This window comes from Mangifera indica, chromosome 18, assembly GCF_011075055.1.
Source record: "Mangifera indica cultivar Alphonso chromosome 18, CATAS_Mindica_2.1, whole genome shotgun sequence".
NCBI classification, from domain to species: domain Eukaryota; kingdom Viridiplantae; phylum Streptophyta; class Magnoliopsida; order Sapindales; family Anacardiaceae; genus Mangifera; species Mangifera indica.
The window spans coordinates 3,019,368-3,044,923 of record NC_058154.1 but is presented as its reverse complement, the minus strand read 5'-3'; the positions used below and the strand labels follow the sequence as shown (position 1 = coordinate 3,044,923).

The window sequence follows — 25,556 nt, the reverse complement described above, 5'->3', positions numbered from 1 at the left end:
TAAATATGCAAAGAATATATTTTTTTGCAAAGAATATATTCTTAAAGAATATGCAAAATACATACATATTATGCATGTTTGCTTACTTCCACATGTTCATTCACGTGAATTTATGCAAAATACATACATATTTTGCATGTTTTTACGAATAATTTTGGCAAAAGCATATGCTTGCTTTCCCATGACGAGATCCCCATATAATATAACATAAAAGTATATTATACATATAGCATAAGAGATCACCGGATTGCTTTCTCATGAATGAACAAGAAGAATCCAACAAATTTTAAGGCATTAGAGCAAAGAAAACTAAATGAATAGTTTTATCATCGACCAATGATGAAACTTCTTAAATTGGCAACGACCACGCAATGGTAAGATGACAAGTGAGATTTTTTGTTGTTTTTTAATAAAAGGGAATGCTTGGGAAGTGAAACTCATTGTTTTTTTTATAATGGAATGTTTGGGGAATGGAAGAACAGGCTAGCATTGACAGCAACCCTTTCTACCACCAACGGTTACATCTCTCAGCTATGTGCATTATGGAAAAGCAGTATGGTTTGAATAGAATTATTTTATTAAGTATGCTAGTGATTGAAAATTATTAAGTATAGGTGATTGAGTTTAAAATTTTTAAATTTTTCTAAATTATTAAATATAGGTGATTGAGTTTAAATTTTTTAAAATTATTCAATCTCTCGTCCATCCTTGAGTTGAGAGATTGAAAATTATCAAGTATGCTGGTGATTAAGCTTAAATTTTTTAGAGTAGCATAAGTGAAATAACATTTATGTAGGTTAATTTCATTTATTCAAAACTAGGGTTATAATTAGTTGACATTTATGTAAGTTAATTTCATCCATCCTTGAGTTGAAAATTGAAAATTATCAAGCAGTACAGGAATTATCTAAAAATATTTTTAAAACCCATTAGGAAGATAAATGAAATAAATAAATAAAAAGTAATATGACATCAAATTTAACAGTTTTCATGTACAGTTCATTTGTCATAGAAAAATTTATTTTAAAATATAACTTTACGGTCATTATTAATTTTGAAAAACAAAAGAGTCAATTGAATTAGTTGACGTCAACCAGAATAATGATAATTCAGTTTGTTTGATTAATTTTTTATTAATAATTATCTTTGATTAATCTTTCATTAATATAATAAACGAATTAATATATTTTTCAGGCATTTGTAATTAACTACCGGGAGAGAGAGCACCAATTCAAGGAGGCATACGGATTTTGAGTGCACATGTCGCTTTGAATAAAGATGGACACTATGATTGTAATTAAGAACAAACTAACGTTTACTTAGAGAACAATTTTTCAGACAACATGTTTTGATCGCTTATTAAATTTGGCGAAGCTAAAGTTTGGTGTCATTTTGATACATGCGATGTTACTTCGTATAATTAACCACAAAGACCTAGTGAGAGAAATGTAATTCAGAGTAAACAGTCTTGAGTTATGATTCAGCCCTGTTGAGTTGTGTTAGTCACTGCTCTGATATTCGAGAAGGACGGAGGTGTACAACTACATTTATTGTATGGGGACGCCTCAATTGAGAAAAAATACTTCCTGGATATTAACAGGTTGTTATCTCATAAGGAGATTAAGCAAACTGTTGGCGATTAAATTGTGATAATACTCACACAAAAGCACGAAAGACTCTTTGAGAGATCTTCGTAATGCATTAAGTGCATATGTTTTGGCACGTCACGCTTGCGTGTAGGAACTGTCAATTTTGTATCTATCTATCATATCCGAAATAATTTCCTTCAGTCGATAAATGCAATTAACCACAAACATTGATTTAAGTATGTTTTCCAATGACTTTGCACTAGTTTGTCTATGGTGTGACAATATTTGATCTCATAGATAAGTGTATATCTCGTCCATACATCATAACACCTAATAGTCTCTATTTTTCTCTCTCGTTGCTCGTGTCCGTCATTTACATTATGGATGTACGTACTTAATCGCATACCATATTCTGTCAAAGTAACCAATTTTCTATTGAATTCGTGTCTCCAATGCATATGTTCAAAATAATGTTTTCAATTCTGCTTTTGAATTATAAAAACCCATCACTTATAAATGGTTGTCCTTTTGTGTCGTCTGATTACTAATATATGCACTCTCAACACTAACAAACAAGCTCAAGAACCCACTGACTTCGATCAAGTCTTAGAAGATAGTTTATTCTCGTTATGAATCTTTCAAAATCAACACTTATATCAATGCACATCTCTCTCTCATTCTCATGAACATATCTCGTCACATTATCATCACCTGAAATCCATTGTCCTCCATAGCACATCTTAAATACATTTTTTTCATCTTGACTTAAAATAAACCTAAAAACAGAAAAAACACCTGTGTTTAAACCCTAGGCATTATAAAACATGCAATTTTATGTGGGACCAATGGGTTTGGAGTCAATACCAACCTGTGCTTTGTTTGTTTTTTATTCAGACCTAAATTTTCGTCAACTCACTCCCTTTTTTAACCATCAATACAATATTATAACAACATTAAACAATACAACAATATGAAATTACAATATTAAACAATATAATAATATAAAATCATAACAAAATTATGTTTCACATGAAGTCATAAATATGAATCTACTTTATATTATTTGATTTTCAATTGTTAAACAAGAAAACACTTAACACAAAAGCTTGAATCAAGACTAACCTGAATTTAGATGATTTTGCTAGAAAATCTTTGTAACAAATGTGAATTTTTTAAAGAAATTTGACAATTTTCGTCTCTTCCTCCCTTGTGTCCAAATTGAATTCTTTATAATAGCTAGTGATTTCTTTCTCTGAATTTCTCTCACAGATTTTATTGTTCAATCAAAGTGTCTGCTTTATTTTCCAAAGTTGAAGAATTGTCCTGTTTCAAAATTTTTTTTCGTGATGTAGAGATTTCTTCTCTTGTTGGAAGGCTGAGAAAAAAGAAATAAATTACTATTATGGTATTCTTTTTGCATGGGTTATGTCAACGAAGATTACTATTATGATATTTTTGTTTGGGGTTTGAAATGAATAGTATATATATGTATACACAGTTTGAAAGAGGGGTAAAAAATTCAATATCCCCCTAATTAATTTAAAACCCTGAAGGTGTCTTCACTCCAGCAAATTAACGTCAGAATATCTCCTTCCATGGCAAATGAGCACGTACAATCGATTTTTCTCTTCAATCTATTTGTCCCAACCAACATCTACGGTTGCAAATTTCAATCTCGCAGCAGACACAAACTCTTCCTGATTGACTTGAATGGAAACTAGATGCGAAAGAAAATTCATCAGGATTTCTTAAATCCGCTTTCTCCTTGAGTCTCTGTAATGCAAACACATGAGCAAGAAAACAGTCATGAAACTAACATATGAAGGCAGAAAATACAGGCGCCCAAATTAATAACAAAAATCAGATTGGCGGAAATCACTCAAAATTTTTCCACTTTTCCTCCATCACCCACTCCCCAACTCAAGCCTTAAATCACTCTATTTTTTTGTTTCCATCAAAGTTAAGATTCGTGGTTCTTTCTCTGGACCCATGTGACGGAAATCGTAATTCCACTCTTAAATCTCTTAGTACCCAGTTTTAGAAGGATCAAAGAAAAAACAGAACTTTCTGAGACTGACTGAGAAGGAGAAATTGATGATAACTGGGTGAAGGAGATCAACTGTCTTGATTGGGAGAGCTTTGCTTTCCATCCAAGCCCGCTGATAGTTCTTTTCCACAGATAGAATCATAGAACAGGTAATTTGTTTGAATATTTGATTTCTGAGGAGGAAAACGAAGAAGATAAAAGGAATTCAAATATTAAATATTATTAATCTTTTTTTTTATAAATAAAATGAGTTTTATATTTTAAATATTAAATATGTTAAAACGAATTTAACATTATTGATTTTATTAATAATTAAAGCCTTATTATAAACAAAATTTATCAATAATAATAATTAATGAATGAATATTTAAATTTTACAAAAATTTTTTAATGGGATTTCGACCATGAGCAATGAGAATAAGTCTTTTGACTTATTATAATATAGTCAAATTTTATGTTAGTTCTTACCGAATATTTGATAAAATAATAATTATCACCTTATAAATTTTAAAAAATATTTTCCTATCAATTCGTTAAAATTAATTATTAATTTTAACAATTAAAATATATTTATATTATTTTATCTAAATATTATAATAAATATATAATTTATTGTCATTTTATTCCTAAAATAACGCTTTTGTTAAATTGTATTGTAAACAATATTTTAGGAATGAAAATGTCCTTTTACACCCTATATTACAAGAGTACTGCCTCTTATCTTTTTTTAAAAAATGATCATACTCACCTCACATATTTTAAAAATATTTATAGCTAATAGTTTGTGAAAATTGCACCATACTTTATTGCATATTGATTTAATTCTTTTGTGATGTAATTGGTATTTTCCAAACTATCGAGAGGTAAATTTAGATTTTAAAATTTTTAGAACACCTCCAAATTTTTTGAATTTTTAAAATTCTTAAACATTTTTATTTACAACTCTAACATTTTTAAAATTTAAATTTAATATAAAATATATGATTATACAACATTTATATTATTTTTAATTAAAATTAATATAAAAGGTATAAAAATTTTATTTAATAAAATTTTAAAGATAGAATGTAAAATTTAACGTATAAAATGAAAATGATTTTTTCAAACATGAGGTAAACATATATTTAATCAAACCTGGGGAGGGATAGGTATTTAGCCATTAAAATATCCACTGAGGGAGCCGTTCTCCTAGCAAATTGTAAATTTATTATATTCCTTTTAAACGGGGTTTACCTCTTATACTCTTCATCACAAATGTCGAACTTCAGTAAGCCACTCAAACACTGCCACATCAGCACAAGTTGATACACCCACTCACGGTCAACCACACTATGAGTCAAAAAGATAGATCCTCCGTTAGGATTCGGACACGTAATCGAAAAATTATCCACAAGAAGCGGATTAGAGTTGCTTACCGCGGAGAAGTAGCACCCTATAGATTACTTTCTATAGATTACTTTTAAAAGGCGTCAACCGTCATTCTTTGCTCATCTGCCCCGACAAACCTTCAACGGAACCAAGCTTTCATCTGTTCCCAACTTCTCGCTCGAATTCGATTCAATTCAGACGCGTTGGTCAGTCTTTCTAAAGGTAATCATCGTCTTCCCTCCTTAATCTTCGATTCGAATCAAACTGTTTGAAATAATACATACATATATTTATATATATTTATAAAGATCCTGTGGCTGCGGATGATTAATGAGTTCGTCTTCTTTATATCCTTCGATCGATTTGATTCTTAGTTTAGCATGCTTGTGAGTCTATTTAGAATACGTTGTTACCGTGGCAATCTCCCAGAAGCGCGGATAAGTCTCTTACTTAAAGAAAGCAAGAAGAACTACTCACAACGTCTACTAGATTCTTCTCCTATTCTCCCTTGTGTGCGCAAGTGAAAGCTATCATTTCCTACAAATCAGGATTACGTGTTTTAGTTAAAATATTTGAATTAGGAATAATCAGATTGTTTTTTGAATTTAACTTCTCATTTCTTTGTAAAATTCGTTATGTTATCTCACCATACTGGATATCATAATTGGTTAATCAATCCTCCTGTAGCTACCATAACCAATGTTACGACATGCTCAAATTGTGCACGTCAGTTCGAGAAATCATGAATTTTTTGTTTTGGAGAACTAGTTTCATCCAACATGATACTAGCCAACTTGAATTTCTGGATTTGTGCGTAGTTTCACTTTTCTTATTGTAAAAAGCAAAGTTTATAGTACGGCTTGTCACTAGGGATTATTATACGTTTAGAAATATATTGCTACACAATGCTTTCTTCAATTTATTATTAAAACTATCTATTATTTGAGATTTAGGTTTTCTTTTTCAGCTTTTTAGTTTTATGAGGTTTTATTTTCTTTAATTGTTGTAACTTCAGGTATCATGGAGTGGAGAGTTGGGCTCTTATTTCTTTTTCTGTTGGGTGCTAGCTGGGCTTCTGGTGCAAGAGAACTGGGATACTCCGAGTTTGTAGGTAGGAATGTGCTTTCTATGTTATTTCTTCTTATGGGAAGGGCAGGTTTTGGGGGAGAAAGTTCTTATTTAAGATGCTTTTGGTTTGTATTGACCTATTGAGGATCCTATGTACATTGAGGAAATATATACAATGTGTTATGTGTTGTTATTATTACTATTATTGTTGTAGTTGTTTCTATAATAATTGCTATAGAGTATGCTTGTCATGCTGAAAATATTCTAATGGATTGGCATTCTGTTGCCATGTTCAGTTGTGCAGATAAGCAAGCAGGGGCAAGTAGAGGGGGGAGCTTTGGAAAATGATAATGTGTGCACACTTTGTGAGGAATTTGTTGCCAAAGCAGTTGATTACCTTGTTGAGAACAAGACCCAAACTGAGATCGTAGACATGCTTCACATGAGCTGCTCTCGTTTGGGTTCTTTCAAACAGCAGGTAGTCATCTAATTTTAGTTGGATAGATGTTTTGTTGCAATTGATATTTAATAGTTGCAGCTGGGCATAAATTAAATTGTGCCAACCCCAGCCCATCTCAGTCTCCTCTTTTCAAATCCTTTTTGTTTCAATTTTGGTTTTAACCTTTGTTCTTTTTACACTTTGTAGTCAAATAGTGCACCTTGTATGCCCCATACTTACCACTGTAGAAGTTAATGATTGGTACGATAGTGTCGTTTCCAGCATCATGTGCCTTGTGGTTGGGATGTCAATTTTTTTGTGACCCAAAAACAGAGCTCCCCACCTCATCTAAATTAATGGATATGGATTGCCTTTATTATGTCCAAGCCAAGATCAGGTTGACCTATTTAACCCAATATTAAAAAATCTAGTTCAAATTCACCAGTGTTACTTAAAAGTAACATTCAGCTGATCTAGATAATTGTGTCTTGTTAAATCATTAAATAATTTGCATTCAATTCTATCAAAGATACTTAAAGGGTAACGATATAAACATTTGGAAAGTTCTTTTGGTCGAAGGACTGAGAAATTACTTGAATCTTAAATTATGAGTTGTAGACTGTATTGTAGAGTTCTGCAAAAGCTTTGTATTCATTGTTCTCTTTATTTTTTCCCTGTGGAGCACAGTGTATCACTTTGGTGGACTATTATGCTCCTCTCTTCTTTTTGGAGGTCTCCACTGTGCAACCTTCAGAGTTCTGTAAAACGGTCAACCTCTGTCAACAAATGGCAATCTTCTCTTCACAACTACGTGAAGATAGCTGTGGGCTTTGTCACCAAGCTGTTTCAGAAGTACTGGTCAAATTGAAAGATCCTGACACACAGGTTTCTGATTCCTTCATTAGCTTATTACGAGTAAATATGGCTTGTTACTATTTAGCTTTTTGTGAAAGGCTATTTCAATAACAGGGTTTAAAACCAATTTATTAATTCTACATAGGTATATAAAACTAAAGGAAAGATTCTTAGGTATTAAAAGAAAAAAAAAAGAATTGCACTTTTTTTTTTCTTTTTCTGAGAATTAATAAATTTGACTTGTTGCTATTATAGTCTTTTGTATCCAGAAGTACAATATCGCTGTAAACTTATTTTAGGATTGGTCTCTATGATTTGTTTTCTGAGGTTTTTATCTTATGCTTACAGTATTGCTCTGCAATATAGTAGACCCAAAATATTAAAAGAACAATCCCATGCAAAGCATGTTTGATGAATATGATACAATCAAGTGTCATACCCATCCATTTTATTAAAATGGAACCAATTGTACTATATGTGGGTTTGATGAAACTCATCTATATTAAACCTCAAAAAGGAGAAGGCAGGTAGGTGTTAGCTGGTATTCTTAATGCCAATGCTGTACAAGAGTCCATAAGCCACCTTAAGTATGTCATGCAGATTATTAAAAATATATCTATTCTTGTATGTCCTTCTTTTGATATGTACGGTTCCTTGCTCTGAAATTTTTGTGTTACTTTTGACAAACTAGAGACTTAAGCTCCCTTTTCTATGTTTCATTCAGCTTGATATACTTGAGCTGCTTTTGAAGGGATGTGATTCCATTCAGAACTATGTCAAGGAGGTAAGAAATGTAGAACTTACAATGAATTACATTATTGTGGTTTGACTTAATTATAGTTCCTCAAAATCACTTTATTGACATGTCTATATGTCAATGAATGGCTGATCATAATGAATAACCTTCTCTATTTTGGATTTCATTGTCATGGATATATTTGATTATTGCAAAGGATGGGCTACGGACTATAACTTCCCCAAAGTATATGCGATAATGAGCTGAAATAGATCAAATGAGTTGCAATTTTCAATTCTAATACATGGTTGGAGACCAAATTTATTTCCTTGAGTGTGCTGATCGATATCTGTAATATTTTGTAACACTATGGCAGTGCAAGAAGATGGTCTTTGAATATGGGCCAGTGATCCTTACAAACGCAGAGCAATTTCTGGAAACAACCGATGTATGTACTGTGCTTCACGCCTGCAGTTTGCCTTCTACTGGTGATGAGCCTAGCAGCATTAAGGAAGCAGCGGAGGTATTGGCCGATTCATAATTATAGTAGATCCAGCATGACCAGAACAGAATTGCACGCATTTTACATAGTGTAAAACTATTTTACTTGCAGAAATGATTGTGCAACAATATAATTATGGCATAATTGTGGTTGTGGTGTAAATTGTAAAGTGTTGTCTACTGAAATTTGAATGCTAGACTTGAACTTATCCCCAGAAATATCAAAACCATTGTCTGAAAAATGCTCTCTGCCATTGTCATAACTAGATCAATGAAATTATTTGTTTGTTTTTGGTCTTGAATTTTTCTTGAAAGTAATGTATCCATTTCGCTGTTTTAGATAATAGTGATCTTCTCACCATTTTATTGCCCGCTGCTCCCCCTGTGAAATGTCTTTTAGAGAAGACGACGAAGGAATTTGTGGAGTTTGTTATATCCTGTAAGTGGAAGCATGATTTTATAACTTGGGATCGAATAAATGGGATTCAACCAGCTCGATTGTGATTTGGAGGAACAGCAGTTTTGGGTGACAGTTTAATGTATTTAGTCATTAAATCACTTTGAATTGCAGTTCAAATGAAAAAGAAAGTCACATAGGGTGATCCATTGGATCAAATAAGATCAACGTAAAAAAGAGTTCGAAATGATGATATCAATGTTGGAGGAGTTGTTTGAGGGGAGAGATTGACAACTAGGATTTGTGTGATTTGCACTTAGGTTTTCTTGCCATCTCTCACCTATTACAACTTTATAACTATCATTTTGGTCCTCGTATAAAATAAAACAGACAAAGTTACTCTTAAATACTATCATTTTGATTTGACCTATGAACAAAAATAAAGAGACAAAATTATCCTTAAATAATTCACTCAAACTAGGCCAATTAGACCAAAAGACTTACTTCCACCCAAGGTTTAGTGTAAACCAAAAGTTGCATCCATTAACTATTAAAAATTTAAATGTCTATCCATTTATTAAATTTTATTATTGCTGTCATATGTAAAATCGTTATTTTGAGATTTTATTTAAAGAAAAAAATTATCTCTTTTTTTCACCTTATTTTAAAAAATTTACAATTCTTCCTAACCACATATTTTTCAGATTTAAAAATTAACCTTTTTTCCCAAGTCTAGGGTTTATAACCTCCATATTTTTCTTATTCATGGTCACCCCCAATCTTCTAAAAAATCTCAACTTCAACCTCCTTTCATTTTCAACTTTCTGTATATTCCAGTGACCTTCTCCAGCCAACTCCTCTACCCAAGATCTTGCCTCCCTTCCCCTTCAATGTCAGCCATTTCTCTCTTGATCAATGTCTTCATTGAGATGAAGAGATGAAGACGTGTCTTCGTCTCTAGCCAATTGAAAATCAATGTAGAGAGAAGTTGACAGAAGATGAAATCTAGAGTCGATTCATAGAGTAGATTTACTGAGATTTGATCAATTTCGCTTGTTATTCTACTATCGAGAGTGACATAGAACACTGGAGAACTGTCACCAATCAACTAGCACTTGGCAAGATTGGATTTCGTCACTAAAAAATGGGTTGATTTTTGAGTTTAGGGTTTTAGAGGGGAAATTGTAACTTTTCAAAATATAGATTGAGAAAAACTGTTATTTTTTAAAACTAAGAGATGAAAATAAGAGAAAATATTTGTTTGTTAATTTTTTGATAAATAATGTTTTTATCTCTAATAATAATAATAATGATTTTTTGATAAATTTTTGAAAGTTAACGTAGTGGAATTTGGCTGTGCACTAAACCTTGGGTGGGCATAAATATTTTGGCCGGCTAGTTATTAAAACCTTTGACTGGATGGTGCAGAAAAAGGTTCCCTTCCATCCAAGCAAACCGAACAGAATTAAATATCTCACCTAAAATTTGAATGAGAAGCCTCTTTCAACCTCACATAATATCACTTTATATATATATATATATATATATATATATATATATATATATATATATATATATATATATATATATATATACACACACACACATATTTATGTGTATTTAATTAGATATATTAAAATTATATATACATAGTTTAATTAAATATGAAAAACTCCGACAACCAAAAATTGGACGAGTCTCTTATCTCAACAAATACAGCCCGAATTTCTTATCTCATTCATAATAAATATGAACAAATTGTTGGTCCTTTGACATAAATGATAACCCCACATGAACAATCTTTCAAATTTCTGACCATCTTGAGAGAAATCTTCGTGGTCATTTTTCTGCAGCTAACTCTTGAACCAACCAGGACCAAGCAAAAGATGAGGAAAGCATGAAAACAATAGTAAAAAAAATGGACTGAAAATTCAAAAAATTAACATGACTTGAGAAGGGGAAAAGAAGTTTTAACATTTACTCTTGCCGTGAAATATCCAAGCAAGAAATGAGATTCTTTCTTCTAAGTCAAGACAACTCTTGCCCTGAACAAAATTACCAACCTAAAATATGTATATAATTTGTTCGTAAATGCTAGATATCCATTGGAATTTAGTTGAAAGCTACCCAAATGAAGCTAGGGTTGCAATTGAGTCAAGTCCAATATTCACTGCCTCGAGCTGAAGATGGCAATGGTTAACTTGAGTTCGATTCAATAAATTATAGTTAAACCTACAACTTATATATTTATCAATTACCCAATTAGAAAGTAAGACTTTAGTTGTAGACTTTATAAATTGTGTCTTGTGATTGTGTTTATATCATGTCAATTCGGGTTTTAAGTCAAAGATTTTCGATTTTAACCTGATCTGAATTAAAATCGTATCAAAATTTTTCAATCCTAACCCAATTTGAACATAGTTCAGATTGACTTGACACAACCTTAAAATTATTTATTGCTTTCCATTTCTAAAATATTTTTAGTGTTTAAATTTTTTTTATTAATTTACCTCAACATACCGTTAACAAAATACACAACATATCATTTTGTTTTAATTACAAATTGTCTAAAAAATTATGTATTAAGACCCTTTAAAATATGTCAATAATCTTAGTAATCATTTCTCATTCTCACTACTAAAAAATAAAATAATTTTTTAAAATGAAAAATAATCAAAGTAATCATAACTATATAGAGATATAATTATATACCATATATAAGAATTTCAGCTATTGTTGATACTTATATTTCAAATTTTCGTCAATCTATCCCTCACAAATTATATTATAATAACTTTTTCTCAATTTTTAAATCAATTTGGGTTATTTTCATATCAACTCAAATACCATCTAACTTAGTTTTGAATCACATCAAGTTGACTAAACAAAATTTTAGGTAAAAAAAAAAAAAAAATACTCAACTCTAACAATATTTTTTTGTATTGTGTTGTGCCCACTCGAATTTACAAATCATATTAAAACTTGAAAGTTCTTTTAGGGGGAAAATGACTATTTCCCACCCAATTTTTAGGTTATTCTCGAACCTACACTCACGGGAGATGAAAAACTCTTATTCTCACTTATGACCAAACTATCGTCCAAATTTTTAGTTAGGGACAGGGATAAAATCATTATTTTACCTATAAACTTTAAAACTTTAAAATTTCACTATTTGCCCCCTCCAAATTTTAAAAATTAACACCTCAACCCATCCTCAAAGTTTAAAAAGTTTAGATTTCACCCCTAGGGTTTGCTTCCTTCTCTAGCCACCACCAACGGCTGACGCATTCTATCGATATTCCATCTTCGACTACAAAGGATGACAAAGGACGATGCTTCATCATCCTTCGTAATCTGGGTGGAGCGACGAAGAGAGACCTCTTCGTCGCACCATGCAACAATGAGATTAAGATCTCTTCATCACACCACCGCCTTCGCACCAGGAGAAGGAGGAGATCGGAGACGACATTGGAATATGCAGTTGAAGAATGGGGGTGAAACTGTTATTTTTGAAAGATATAGGGGCAGCTGAGTTTTAAAAAATATGGAAACCCTAGGTTTGGGGGTGAAAATGTTACTTTTCAAAGTTTAAAAGCTTTAAATAAAGATAAAGTGTTAGTTTTAAAACCTAGAGGGGTTGTGAGTAATAAAATTTATAACTTTTTAATATAAACAGTAAAATGATTATTTTATCCCTCACTTTAACAGAAAAAATTAACAGAAGTTTGCTTATAAGTGAGAATAGGGGTTTTCCATCTCTAGTAGATGTAGGTTTGAGAATAACTTAAAAGTTGAGTTAAAAATAGTATTTTTTCCTTCTTTTAGGAGTAGAAGGGCAAAGTTTTTAATTTTAAAAATACATCGATATTACACTTTGGATAGAGTTACAAACCCGTGAACTTATTAAATCAAATAAAACAAGTTCGGAGTCAATTCGATATTAATCAAATTGAACTTTAAGCAACTCATAAAATGACCCAACTCGTTTGTCCCCTAACCCAACCCATACGTAATCTTATAGATCATTATTGATGTTTGTGAGTGAAGCTTTAGATATTTCTCAGTTGTGACCACATTTCCACTACAATACAAAGGCACAGCCTGGAAAAATTCATTGCCAATTAATGTTAGTGTGAATGAGGCACCCACCACCCTTCACCCTTCACCGGTTGCCGCCTCAAAAATCTTTCGTTAGGTTGAATTATCTCATAAAGGAATAATATCATTTATATCCATTTTAAAAATATAAATAAATATATATTTATAAATATTATATTATTTATATATTCGAAATAAAGTGTAAGCACACACTATAAATCTCATGGATGTTTATTATATGAGTAATGCTATGTGTATCTATTTTTGATACACAATTCATATATACAGTGATGTATCATCATGTAGTTAGATAATTTTAAAACATGTGTCACTATATGATAAATAAATATCCAATCATATGATGACACCTCATCTGTATACATAAATTGTGTATCAAAAATAGATACACATAGTTTTATTGTAATTATATTTATGCGTTCCTCAAATGACCAAAAAGTCAAGTGGGATCGATTGAGCACTGGTTGTTGGAGCAATGATTTTAAAATCGGATTGGTTGATTTAATCCGTTGAATTAAGAATCGATTCTAAATTTGATCTAATTAATATAAAAATAATAATTTTTTATTTAAATTTGTCAAATCTGATCAAAATTTGGGTTTGACTAGATGAACTAGTCAAAACCAAATTTGACCAAAATTTTGATTTTTTTAAATTTTAATTATTTTTTAATAATTTGATTATTTTTTATTAGATTAGATAAATTTTTAAAGATTTGTAAAGAAAAATAAATTGAAAAATAAAATAAAAAGAAAAAAATCTCATATCCATTGAAATATCGTTTATAGATAATAATTTACAGAATTACATTTTTTTTGTATCATGAGATTGAGAGTTTTTTAATTTTAATTATTTCATTGAAATCAAATGAATAACTGTTATTCTTTAAAAATGATATATTCTAATTTCTATATATATGGGTATCTTGATTGATTTATTTTTAATAAATTTTTAAATAAAATTTATTTATTATAATTTAATAATAAATTAAGTTAATTAATTATCTAATTAAATTAATTAAATTGACCAAATTATAAATAAGTGAAATAACCGATTTGATTATCATTGTGACTTTGGAAGATTGGGTTCGAGGATAAATCACCACGGAAACAAGACGCCAAATTTGAATGGGCAATTGCCCGGGTCCAAACTGGCAAACACGGTGACACCAAGGAAATGCCAGGATTACATTGCACATGTGAAATTATTGGAGCCAGGTGCAACGAGATTCAAATGTTATATTAGAAAGAGCTGTCATAATTTTCAAAATAACATGGTAATTAAAAAAATAATATTATACCTTACATTATTATTTAAATAAAAACCTTATAATATTATTTACCATTCAATTTAATAAAATTATTTTTATAATAGAAATATCAGTTTATTATATTTTTATTATAATATTTAAATAAAATAATATAATAATTAAAAAATAAATTTTTAAATTAAAAATAAATTTTTATTTTTTTATCAGATAAAATTATTATTTAATTTTTTAATATCAAATAATATTATATATAAAAACAAATTTTATTAATTTATTCATTCAATCTAATTTAATGTGTTTTGGTTGGTTTTAAAAAATAAATAAATAAATAATCCACGTCACCCATTCATATTCATATAGATTTATTTTTTATTATTTGTTTAGATGAAGTCACATCTTTAATTTAACACGTGAAAATCATTGTGGGGTTGTCGTGATTAGGTGCTGAGCTGGAAGTCTCATCAGACGCGTCCAATGCTAAAAAATTGTTAGATTTTTCGAGAAAATATAGGGGTATTTTCGGAAATTCAATGACAAATTTGAAATTATGAGAAAAATAATAAAGAGTGGCAGGCAGGCTATAAAAAGGAAGCATATGATAAACGGGAGTTTCAAATCTGTTATCCTATAACTCATAATTGGCTAGCCGTTGCTTCTCATCTTCTGACTTTCTGCTTGGAAGATCTTCGAAACGGTACCGTTTTACCTCTCTCTTTCACCTGCGCAATGCAGGCATTCTGATTTGAGAAAAAATATGTCAGTTTCTGCAGTCTTGCTTTCTGTTCATGTTTCCGATCTTTTGTTTTTCGAAACAGTTTTATGTTTAGCTTGAAATCTTATGATCCTTTTTACGGGGCCGAGATTCGGTTATTGCTCATGATCTAGTTCATTTCCTTGATTTTTCTGGTCAAATTTTCTGTGTTTACAAACGCAGCCTACTGATTTTCCAAGTTAGGTTTGAGATTTCCATGGCGTGTCGTTCTCTCTCTCTTTTTAAAATTTCGATTTTTTGGTTATGATTCGTTTAGGAAATCAAACAAAGTATTCTGTGTTAGTTGTTGCTAGATTTTATCACTGGATCTCCAGCTGTGTACAGCTTGTAATTATATTCTTGATTTTGATGTATATATTTTTACTTGGTTTTGCAGGTTATTTGGGACCAAATCTTGATGTATATCATTCACTGGTGTGTTTCTCTACAATTTACCGAAGTTTGATCATAAATCTTTCTCCTTTTTCTCATTGTTCTGTAGTTTTTTATAACAATTACAAAGACTAGTAAGTGGGAATGCTGAAAGATGTGCTTGAAGGTTGAAAATTATTTTGTTGAGGTTAATCAAGTGTTAGCTCTATTTGATATTGAGCAGCACTTGTTCTTCCTTGATGAGATTCAACTTCAACATTTTACTTGCACCCCATTTCAGTTCTCGGCTGAGAAGCCCAGTATAGGGAGAATTTTGAGAAAACGGGTAATGTTAAAGCATGATGTGTGTGAAGATGGTTAAGGTTTTTATGCTATTGGGTCAATTGATGTCTTAGAGTTTGCTTAGATATTTTGTAACGTTTGGGTAAAGTAGAGTTAATTGTCAATAGAGATTACAACTGGGAATGGAAAATAAAGGAAGCATAGTGATGCAACGGTATGAATTAGGAAAATTACTAGGCCAAGGAACCTTTGCCAAGGTTCACCATGCGAGAAATCTTAAAACTGGCATGAGTGTGGCCATTAAGATAATTGACAAAGAGAAAGTCTTGAAAGTTGGATTGATCAATCAGATTAAGCGAGAAATATCTGTGATGAGATTGGTTAAGCACCCAAATGTGGTGGAGCTTTATGAGGTCATGGCGAGCAAAACCAAGATTTACTTTGTAATGGAATATGTTAAAGGTGGTGAGCTTTTCAACAAGGTAGCCAAAGGAAAACTCAAGGAGGATGTTACAAGGAAATATTTTCAACAGCTGATTAGTGCTGTTGATTACTGTCACAGTAGAGGTGTCTGTCATCGAGATCTAAAGCCTGAAAACCTGTTGTTGGATGAGCAGGGTAATCTTAAGATCTCTGATTTTGGATTGAGTGCCCTTGCCGAAACTAAGCGTCAAGATGGGTTACTCCACACAACCTGCGGGACCCCTGCTTATGTTGCTCCGGAAGTGATTAACAGAAAAGGTTATGATGGCTCTAAAGCTGATGTATGGTCATGTGGAGTTGTCTTGTATGTTCTACTAGCTGGCTATCTCCCGTTTCATGATTCAAATCTGATGGAGTTGTATAGGAAGATTGGTAAGGCAGAGTTTAAATTCCCTACCTGGTTTTCCCAGGAAGTACGCTTGCTGTTGTCAAAAATCTTGGATCCAAACCCAAGTACAAGGATATCCATGGCCAAAATTATGGAAAATTCTTGGTTTTGCAAGGGGTTGGAGATACCTGTTGTTTATGAAACAGAAGGGAAAGAATTGACCCCTCTTGACACTGATGCAGCTTTTACTCTGAATGAAAACAGCAGTACTACAGCAGAGTTGAAGGCTGAATTAGCAAAACCTTGCAACTTGAACGCTTTCGATATCATTTCCTTTTCTGCAGGCTTTAACTTGTCTAGTTTATTCGAGAAGAGAGAGCAAAGAAAGGAAATGAGATTCCCCTCCAACAAGTCAGCCTCAACCATCATCTCTAAGTTGGAAGTCATTGCTAAACGTCTTCGGCTGAGAGTAAGAAAGATAAATGGAGGTTTGCTGAAAATGGAAGGGTCCAAGGAAGGCAGGAAAGGAGTGTTAGGAATCGATGCAGAAATCTTTGAAATCACTCCCCATTTCCATTTGATGGAGATTAAAAAGAGCAGTGGAGATACACTTGAGTTTCAGAAAATGATGCAACAAGAGATAAGACCAGCTCTCAAAGACATTATTTGGACTTGGCAAGGAGAGCAGCATCAGCAGCAACAGAAACAACAAGAAGAACAACAAGCACGACAGCCAGAGCAGCAAGAGGTACAGCCTTCTCAAGCCCTCCCACTGCAGCAGGTAAACCCAGCTCTGGATTCATGACAATTATATTTAAATGCTATGTCTTGTATGGGTGCTCTGAGACATGTAATTGGATTGCCATTTTGCAAGCATCTTGTTATGTAAAAGTATGATAATTCTCAACTCTCTTTTATTATTGTTCCATCTCAAGTCTGTTACTAGTGTTGATGTGTAGGGAAAAGCAAAAACAGGAGAAACTAGTAGAGGATTGGTTCATAGTTTTTAATAATAAAGCTACATATACGAAAGTTTCTTACTAATTTATCCAAACTACGTGATATGACAATATACAACTAAGCGATATAATTATTTATTTTTTTACTTGTTTCAAAATCATACAATTTCATATGTCATGTTAGTTAATATAAATAAGCTAATAAGAATGAATGTATGGACAAGTAGTTTTATTCTAGGTTTAAGGGGAATATTGATCAGTGTTTTTGGTTGAAGCTTCTTGAAAAGGAACAAACTAAGATCACAAATGAAAAAGAATTGAATTGGAAAAAGGTTTGTATGGAGAAACAGAAGGCATTCAAGAGTGTCTTGGGACTAAAATGCAAGTTGGATTATATATTCCCAAACTTCCTTTCTAAATCATGACAAAGAAAACAACTTGAAAAAAAAAATCATAACCAAGTGGTGTGGAAACAAGGAGGACCAGCTAGAAATAACAAGATCAATCAAAGGCTTGAAAGAAGAGGAGATTAAAACAAAATATACGAAAGACAAAGAATGTGTAATTGAGGTGTCAGAAAAGAAGTTTGAATGGTAGTTTGAATAGATAATTGATGGCTTTGTAGTAGAATTGTTAAGATTGAATGCTAGTTAGTTTGCTTTGGGGGTTGGGCTCAAGTCGATTAAGTTGAAATTTCAACTCAAATCTCAATAGCACTTCTCACTAGAGCTATATTTTTCTAATGGTTCTCTCTTTTTCAGATTGTCTTCTCTGACATTGTTCTTCACAATTCAAATTTGTCATACCAAATTCTAATCATCTATTTCGAGTAAAACATGACTCAATAAAATATCAAATCCGCCTTCATATACTCAACAGGAAAGTGAAAAATATAATTATCAGTATTTTATAATACATAATATATAAATTATAATATAATATGATATAAATAAGAAAATTATGTATATCATAAAATATATCAAATTAATACGATATAATTAAAATATCATACGATACAATATATATTATCTATATAAATTAATATATATTTTTTTAAAAAAATAATAATATACTAAAAGTATAATAAAAAATTTTAAAATGTTTATAATATTTTTTAAAATAATGATATGTTAATTAAAATTTTTATTATTTTATTATTTTAAAATTATATATATAATATAATACATGATTTGACTATAATGATCCGAAAGACAGTATAATTTCAGATTTTATTTCCTCATGAAAATCCACGACGCTACTTTAGCTGCATTGGTTCAAATATCCCCCTCTAATTATGTGGTCTACTCGTCAGGTTTGGGGGACACTGTTTGTATTGATCGACCAAATGATCCAACGAGCGTAATCAGACAATTCCTACGAATGTAAACTGGAATCTAATTTATTAACAAAAACTATTTTATACAGTATTCATATGGATATATTTGTACCGAATCTAAATAAAAACCAACTCAATCCCGATTCAAATTTATAATACTTACTCAATCAAGTTAGATAAACAGTATCGTTAGAGAACCATCAACAAGCTAAAACAGGTTGACAAGAGGAATAAATAATAATGTCAAAGGGTGAATAATGTCGTGAAAGAGGCAAACAAACCATACTCATACTCAAAGTGAAGCTACCAAATTAGAACTTCAACTCAATTTCGGTTAATTCAAACCAAACATAGATTTGAAAATCCACCCCTAAGCTCATTTAAAGTTTGTTTTAAAGTCCAATCCATGTCACTATATCCACCGTAGACAAGGAATAACACAACATACAACCAGAAGGTTAGTATCCATCTCAAAATTTTTAAACTACCAAGCAACCACCAATGGGAAACCATAAACCACCCAACTATCTCAACCATATGCTCATCCGTAATGGCAAAAATCTAAGAATGCAAGTTCCTTGCCGAGCATTGCAAGAATCTGCAACAGTATTACCTTGCACATAATGACACATGAAATCACTGTTGAGGCAGAGCCACTACTGGGAAAAGGTAAAAATTGGGGAGAGGGTACCTCCAAAAACTCACTAGCAAAAACCTTAGCAGAGGGAAAGGAGAATAATAGCTACATGATTTAACAGAAGCACCTTGAATTTGTATTTGGACATTCATTCAACTGATGATTTTAAAAAGAAGATAAGCAGCAAGTACTAAGAGGAACCAGAGCTCTATTTTCCACAGAACAAATTTTCCTCTAAATGGCGATACCCCCTCCCCCCAGCAGAATAAAGTTCAAGAACTATATATATCTAGTTGCTGCCAGTGCCACCTGACGCACAAGTCAATGCATGCCACGTGTATATGTATCCGAACTCATGTAAGTAAATGTCAATCTCCCTTATAATATAGAAGAAGGAAGATACATATCGTTCAGTATTCTAAACTCCTAACAAAAGAGGTCGTTTGCCTCTAGTGAACAGGAGGTGTATTTAAGAACTTTGCACTCTCCTTCCTCACTCAAAAGACCAAAGTGACTGTACACCCGTGTTGGGAAATATACCCCCAAAATGGGGCCTTGAGACCAATGGCTTTCCAACTGTTTCTCCTGAAGTCTGCATAGTCCAATCCTCCCTGCCAAACAAGATTCAGATAACCATGGTGAGATTTTAAAGGCCTTAAATCATAAATACAAGGAACATATGTCAGGCCAAAAAGGGCCCAATCAACAAAGAATTAATCTACTGTGCAACAAGACTTCCATGTCCTGGAACAGAAACTATTTAAGCAAGAAAACAGTTCAACACATTCCAGAAAACCATAAACTTGAGGTCTTCAAAATGACAGAGAACTAAGAAATCCGGATTCACTGATGTACAAAGAGTTCCAATGAATGGCAAGAACGCAAGAGTTACTTTATAAAACCAATAATTGATAACCGAGAGGAGATTCACAATAACTAGGAAAACTGGTTAAGAGATCTCTGTAAACAGGGATATAATAAAGCTATCAGGCTAATAATTTTCTTAGGATGATTTATCCTACTGGTTGTAAAAATTACACGCAAATGAACACTGATTGACATTTTAACTTGGAAACAAAAATTAAAATACAACTGCCACCCATGACCTTTAAAAGCTGCCACAATGAATTGAAAACAAAATGTCTGCAGTTCGCAGTTACAATGATGAGTTTTTAAATTGAATCCGCATTTTTTTCCTCATATAGACGCATCAACATATAATCAGTCAATAGTTATCATATTAAGCTGCTTGCTTAGATAATCAAAATCAAATTATTCGGTTAAACTATAAAAAGGACAAAAAAACTAGTAGAGACTCCACAGCAAAGATTCTTAAACATAACTGTTAGACATAACAGAATTCAAAATAAAAGAAAAATCAGAATTTCTTCCCTAAAAGATGCTTCTTTTAAAGACAGTTTAGCTGCAGACTTTTAGTTCTAATGCAATGCGGCAGATGCTAGAGAAACGTGACAATGTCACCCTAAATATTCAAAGGTCAATATATCATAACTTACTTTTTCGTTAATACAGTACTAAAATTCCCAATTCCTAATCTATTTTGATCAAACAACTTACAGAATAGAGCTGTTACTTTTAACAACTGTTTAAACCTATGGATTAAAGTAAATGGATGGTTTCAAATTGGTAACAAATATTTAAGCAATATATTTAATAGCACATTAGTTTCTGGCTCTTTATAGCAAGTCAATAACACATAACTAACAGACACTCACTGAATTGCAGAAAGGTCTATACAATCATATATATATAATGAAAAGCTTTAATAACACTTCCTATAATACCATTTACGCTATCAATAAGGTTTCTTTGCCATCAAATTTGAATCCGGCCTCTAATTATCAAGATTCATTGAATCTCGAGATTCAGAGAAAAACAAACTTTAACTGCCAAATTTCTAAGCATCCATAATAACAAGCAGAAAATAATTGTCTGTTTTATATCTTAGAACTTCCATATATTTATAATAGAATTTTTAATAATGTCTATACACTAACAACAAGAAAAAATCACCATCACAGGGGAAAAGATTACTCAAAATTACTAGCTAGTTGATCAGTTACATCAATAAATGTCACCAATTCAAATGAAAGTATGTAAATATGATATTTCACTATGCGATATTTGTTTTAACAATGTGAAGAGTCCCATTTGATATTAACACTTCACCAAGTGATATTTATTTTTGCAATTCAAATGCACAATCAAGAAAGTATAATAGCAAAATAACATAGTGAATCTTAAAGTTCAATGCACTCACTTGGGCCAACAATTTGCTGGAGACTGGTCAAATGAATGGTTAGTTGCAGATCCACTGAGACTCCCATATATCATTTCATTTTGAGTACTATCTTCCTGCGCTGTGAGAGATAAGTGGTCATTGACTGACAATGGAGGAAAGAAAGCATTCTGTAACCATGGATCATGATCATTTGAACCAGTTACAGGGCTAAATGCCCCACCATTCTGGCTACTACCAAGAAAAACCTTTGGAGACTGAGTACCAGAAAGGACTGGGTCCTCTGTTGTGAATGGTGATACCACTGTCTTTAGAGAAGCAGGATGCACAAAGTCTTCCTTGTTTGATCGATTCAGTTCTGGGGGCAAAATCCAGCTTGGAGGGCCACCTACCAGACCTAGACCATCCTGCCCAAGAGGAGAACTGTTCCACATCTGCCATGTTCCCTTCCCGTTTGCATTAGTATCATCCACTGGATATGTGTGCACATCTTGAACCTTAGAGGTACTTGGAAACCAATTAGAATTGTTATGCTTTTCATCAGCAACTCGCAATCGTGACAATGGAGACTCAATTGGAGCTGGCTTACTGACTTCAAAGGCAGAAGATGCATTCTTCAAAGTATGAGACCTTTCAGATCCAATGTCTTTTGCAAAGCCAGGCCCCAGGTCAAGTTGAAAATTATCAAGTGACTCTGAAACAGGCCCAAGCAAAGATATTGGATCAGGCACGTAACATGGATCTTCAAAAAGCTCCGTCTCTTCAGGCATAAATTCATGAGGTCCATCTCCAACATGAGGTAAGATTGGTTCAATTGCAGGAGAAAACCCTAAACTAGTACTAGTGGACCCACTTGGATAGGCAGATAGTATAAATGGTGATGGCAGACCAAAATTGATTGGATTATCAAATGTTTGCATCGCTGATGATTGAGCAGGTAACGGCGGACTTTGAACTTCGGTTGGCAATTTTGGATTTGGTCTACTAATGACATTAGTATTTGAGGTAGCAGGAACCAATGATGACCGTGTAAATAACTGTTGCCATGATTTTTTTGTTGTAGTCCTTGGTTGTGGTTCTGCAAGCACCTACAGTGAACATCTCTCAATGTTGTAACACTATATAATGCCAAAGAGATAACTTCATAGAACCATAAAACTTGAACATGTATGATAATATGTGGCTTCTTAACTCAATGATTGCAAAACCTTAAATTATAACTAAAAATTGCACAGATGGATTTAATTAATAGGTAAAAGACATCATTATCAATTTAGCATTGAAGAGAAAGTTTCATTGTCATACTAAAATGATGCAGAAAAATAAAATCTGTAGCAAGACAACTTACAGGGCGATTGATGCTTTTATCATCTCCATGTATTAACTTCCCAGTATGGTCAGACGGATAAAAATCTCTCTTGTGGGCAGAAGTGTGCAAATGATCTGAACTAACAGACTTGTTTTCTTTGGCAGTGGTAACGGGATTATTAGCACCGTTTCCAAAGAAACCACCTCCACTAAATGCTCTTGAAGAAGACAAAAATGTACCCTTCATACGATCCAGGTATCTTGTCCCAGCATTTCCCTGAGTATGATTACTTGCAGAAGTTTTTCCACCATTTAATGTTTCCATGCCATGGCTCTTGACAATATCAGCACCAATTTTTTGATGTTCACGGCGATCATTGTCACTCTTCTTATCAAAATCACGCTTCCGTTCATTTTCCTTTCCTGCTCGCTTATCCAGTTCTTCTGCATCAGAGTTACTCTTACTAGACCCCTTGTCTCTCTCTTTTCTTCTTTCCTGGCGCTTTCTTTCTGCTTCTCTCTTACTATCCTTCTCCTTGACAGAGGGCGAAGTTTTTCCATGTTCTTTTTCAGCCTCCATCTTCTCATCCCTGAGTCTCCTACGTTCCTCCACCAACCTGGCAACCTCCTCCCTCTGTTTTCGCTCTTCCTCTTCCAAAAGCTCCTTCTCTAACCTAGCCTGTCTCTTCTCCTCAGCTTTTCTACGTGCTTTCTCTCCTCTACTTTTATGGTAATTTGACCCATTTTCACCCTTCTCAGCCATCATCCTGCTATGATCTCCATCAGATGAGGAATCCTCCCCTGATGAACTGATTCTAAAAATCTTTCTCAAAAGCCATCTAATGCTCACAAAAAATGATGTTAACAACTTGCAGGTAAAAATAACAGCTCCAGAGTAAGACTTTTCTGCCAAACAGTTCTCATCTCCTCCAAAAATTCCACTCCCATTCTTTTGCCAATAGTTAGACTTCCCTGCAATTGACCCGCTAACCCAATTCCCATTTTCTAACCAATCCTGACGGCACATCCATCCATTCTCAGACCATCCCTTCCCATTCAAAATCTTCCCATGTTTTCCAACAAGCTCCTTAATAACCCCTGAATTGGATATCCCCAATCCCCCCGCTGGCAAAGGCAAATCCAAGACTGGTCTCTTTGAAATATGGCCACAACATGAACACATAAATCTACCACCACCTGGGTTCTGATCTCTGTATGCAGTCAAGCAATTCCTACATCGCCGTGTAGCAGTTTTCCTCAACTTATGCAGTTCAATAGCCTCAAACCTCTTCCTTTCTCTCATTCGCGCATTTCTACGCACTCGCCAAGCTGATAGCTGAGGCATCAAAATCTCATACCAAAATAGAGTAATCAAAAGCACAAAAACACAGGCCAGCCTGGGTGACGTGATTTCGAATCGAAAAGCCGGTGGCAAAATCTGGGACAAAGCCCATAGCCCTATAAGTGGAATAACTAACCAAGGAAGCATTGTAGCAACCCGGCGAGACCACTTCTGAATCACACACAATATACACATTATCCTCCTAACCCCACACCTGTTATACTATATCCAACTGAAACCCTAGAATCCAACAAATTCCCAATCTTTCAATTTTCCCGATTGAAAACTCTAACCCTAGCACTCAATCTTGTCCGAATCAAATATCAATAAACGGAAATCCTTCCAAGGCTTAATAACCCCTAATTGCTGTCATCCAAAAAAAAAAAGGTTCCAAATAAGATAAAACGATTAATGTTTCAACAACGGATAATTTAATCAACGGAAATGGATCGATTATAGGATTCTACAAATAAAACGGTGCCGTTTCGAGCTGAGGATTTCATGTCAGCCGAATGGGTAAAGGATTTCGACACTTACAGATTTGAAGTCCATGACGCGACAACATTGTAGGAAAAATAAAAATATCGGCAAATGAGAGCTGAAATATCGGAACAATTCGGTACCAGTGTTCCGGTTCGTGTCGGCCGATTCGTGTCGGTGCTTTCGTTCGTTCGTTCGTTCGTTGTCTTAGCAGCGAAGAAACTGTGAAAAGATAAAGAGAGATGGAGAAGAAAATGAGGAACGTCAGGAAAATAATATTTATCTGCAACTCCCAAACCGAAGCCTTGAACCGTTCTACTTGAATGGACCCGGTTTATTTTAACGGGATTTATTTAACGGAGAGTTGCTCGACACAGACGCACATGTTTTTATCATTATCTGCAGGCACCACGAGTACGACAGGTCGTTTGATTGATAATGAGATTTTATTGCAGGCCAGGAGGGTGGCAATTTTTAACACAATCCATTTCCTTAGTTCGATATGGTATAAAAAATATCAGATTAACGATGAATTTTTTAATATAAAATTTATTTTAAATTAATTTAACAAAACATAAAATTAAATTAAATAATATTAAAATTTATATAAG

General features: G+C 32.9%; 3 protein-coding genes across 5 annotated transcripts; 2 read left to right on the top strand and 1 right to left on the bottom strand.

Moving 5' to 3' along the window:
* The first annotated feature begins 5,084 nt into the window (after positions 1–5,084).
* Positions 5,085–8,905, top strand: LOC123201469 (prosaposin-like). 3 transcript variants are annotated; one of them, XM_044616986.1, is made up of 6 exons: positions 5,085–5,226; positions 6,020–6,115; positions 6,369–6,550; positions 7,199–7,396; positions 8,091–8,150; positions 8,479–8,905. In XM_044616986.1, exons 2-6 carry the CDS (start codon positions 6,025–6,027, stop codon positions 8,641–8,643), a joined length of 696 nt encoding a protein of 231 aa, XP_044472921.1. In that variant the 5' UTR covers positions 5,085–5,226; positions 6,020–6,024; the 3' UTR covers positions 8,644–8,905. The 3 variants fall into 3 exon arrangements, with proteins under 3 accessions (XP_044472921.1, XP_044472923.1, XP_044472922.1); XM_044616987.1 differs by having other exon boundaries at positions 5,127–5,229; positions 6,024–6,115; XM_044616988.1 differs by lacking the exon at positions 8,091–8,150.
* A 6,068-nt stretch (positions 8,906–14,973) lies between these two features.
* Positions 14,974–17,551, top strand: LOC123201468 (CBL-interacting protein kinase 2-like). Its single transcript, XM_044616985.1, has 2 exons — positions 14,974–15,080; positions 15,535–17,551. Exon 2 carries the CDS (start codon positions 15,995–15,997, stop codon positions 17,426–17,428), a length of 1,434 nt encoding a protein of 477 aa, XP_044472920.1. The 5' UTR covers positions 14,974–15,080; positions 15,535–15,994; the 3' UTR covers positions 17,429–17,551.
* Positions 17,552–19,913: 2,362 nt separating this feature from the next.
* On the bottom strand, positions 19,914–25,195 carry LOC123201911 (stress response protein nst1-like). The gene is made up of 4 exons (XM_044617505.1): positions 25,003–25,195; positions 23,164–24,831; positions 21,837–22,903; positions 19,914–20,166 (listed from the first exon to the last, which is right to left on the bottom strand). The coding sequence occupies exons 2-4, from the start codon at positions 24,658–24,660 to the stop codon at positions 20,049–20,051; spliced, it is 2,682 nt and encodes an 893-aa protein (XP_044473440.1). The 5' UTR covers positions 24,661–24,831; positions 25,003–25,195; the 3' UTR covers positions 19,914–20,048.
* Positions 25,196–25,556: the final 361 nt, after the last annotated feature.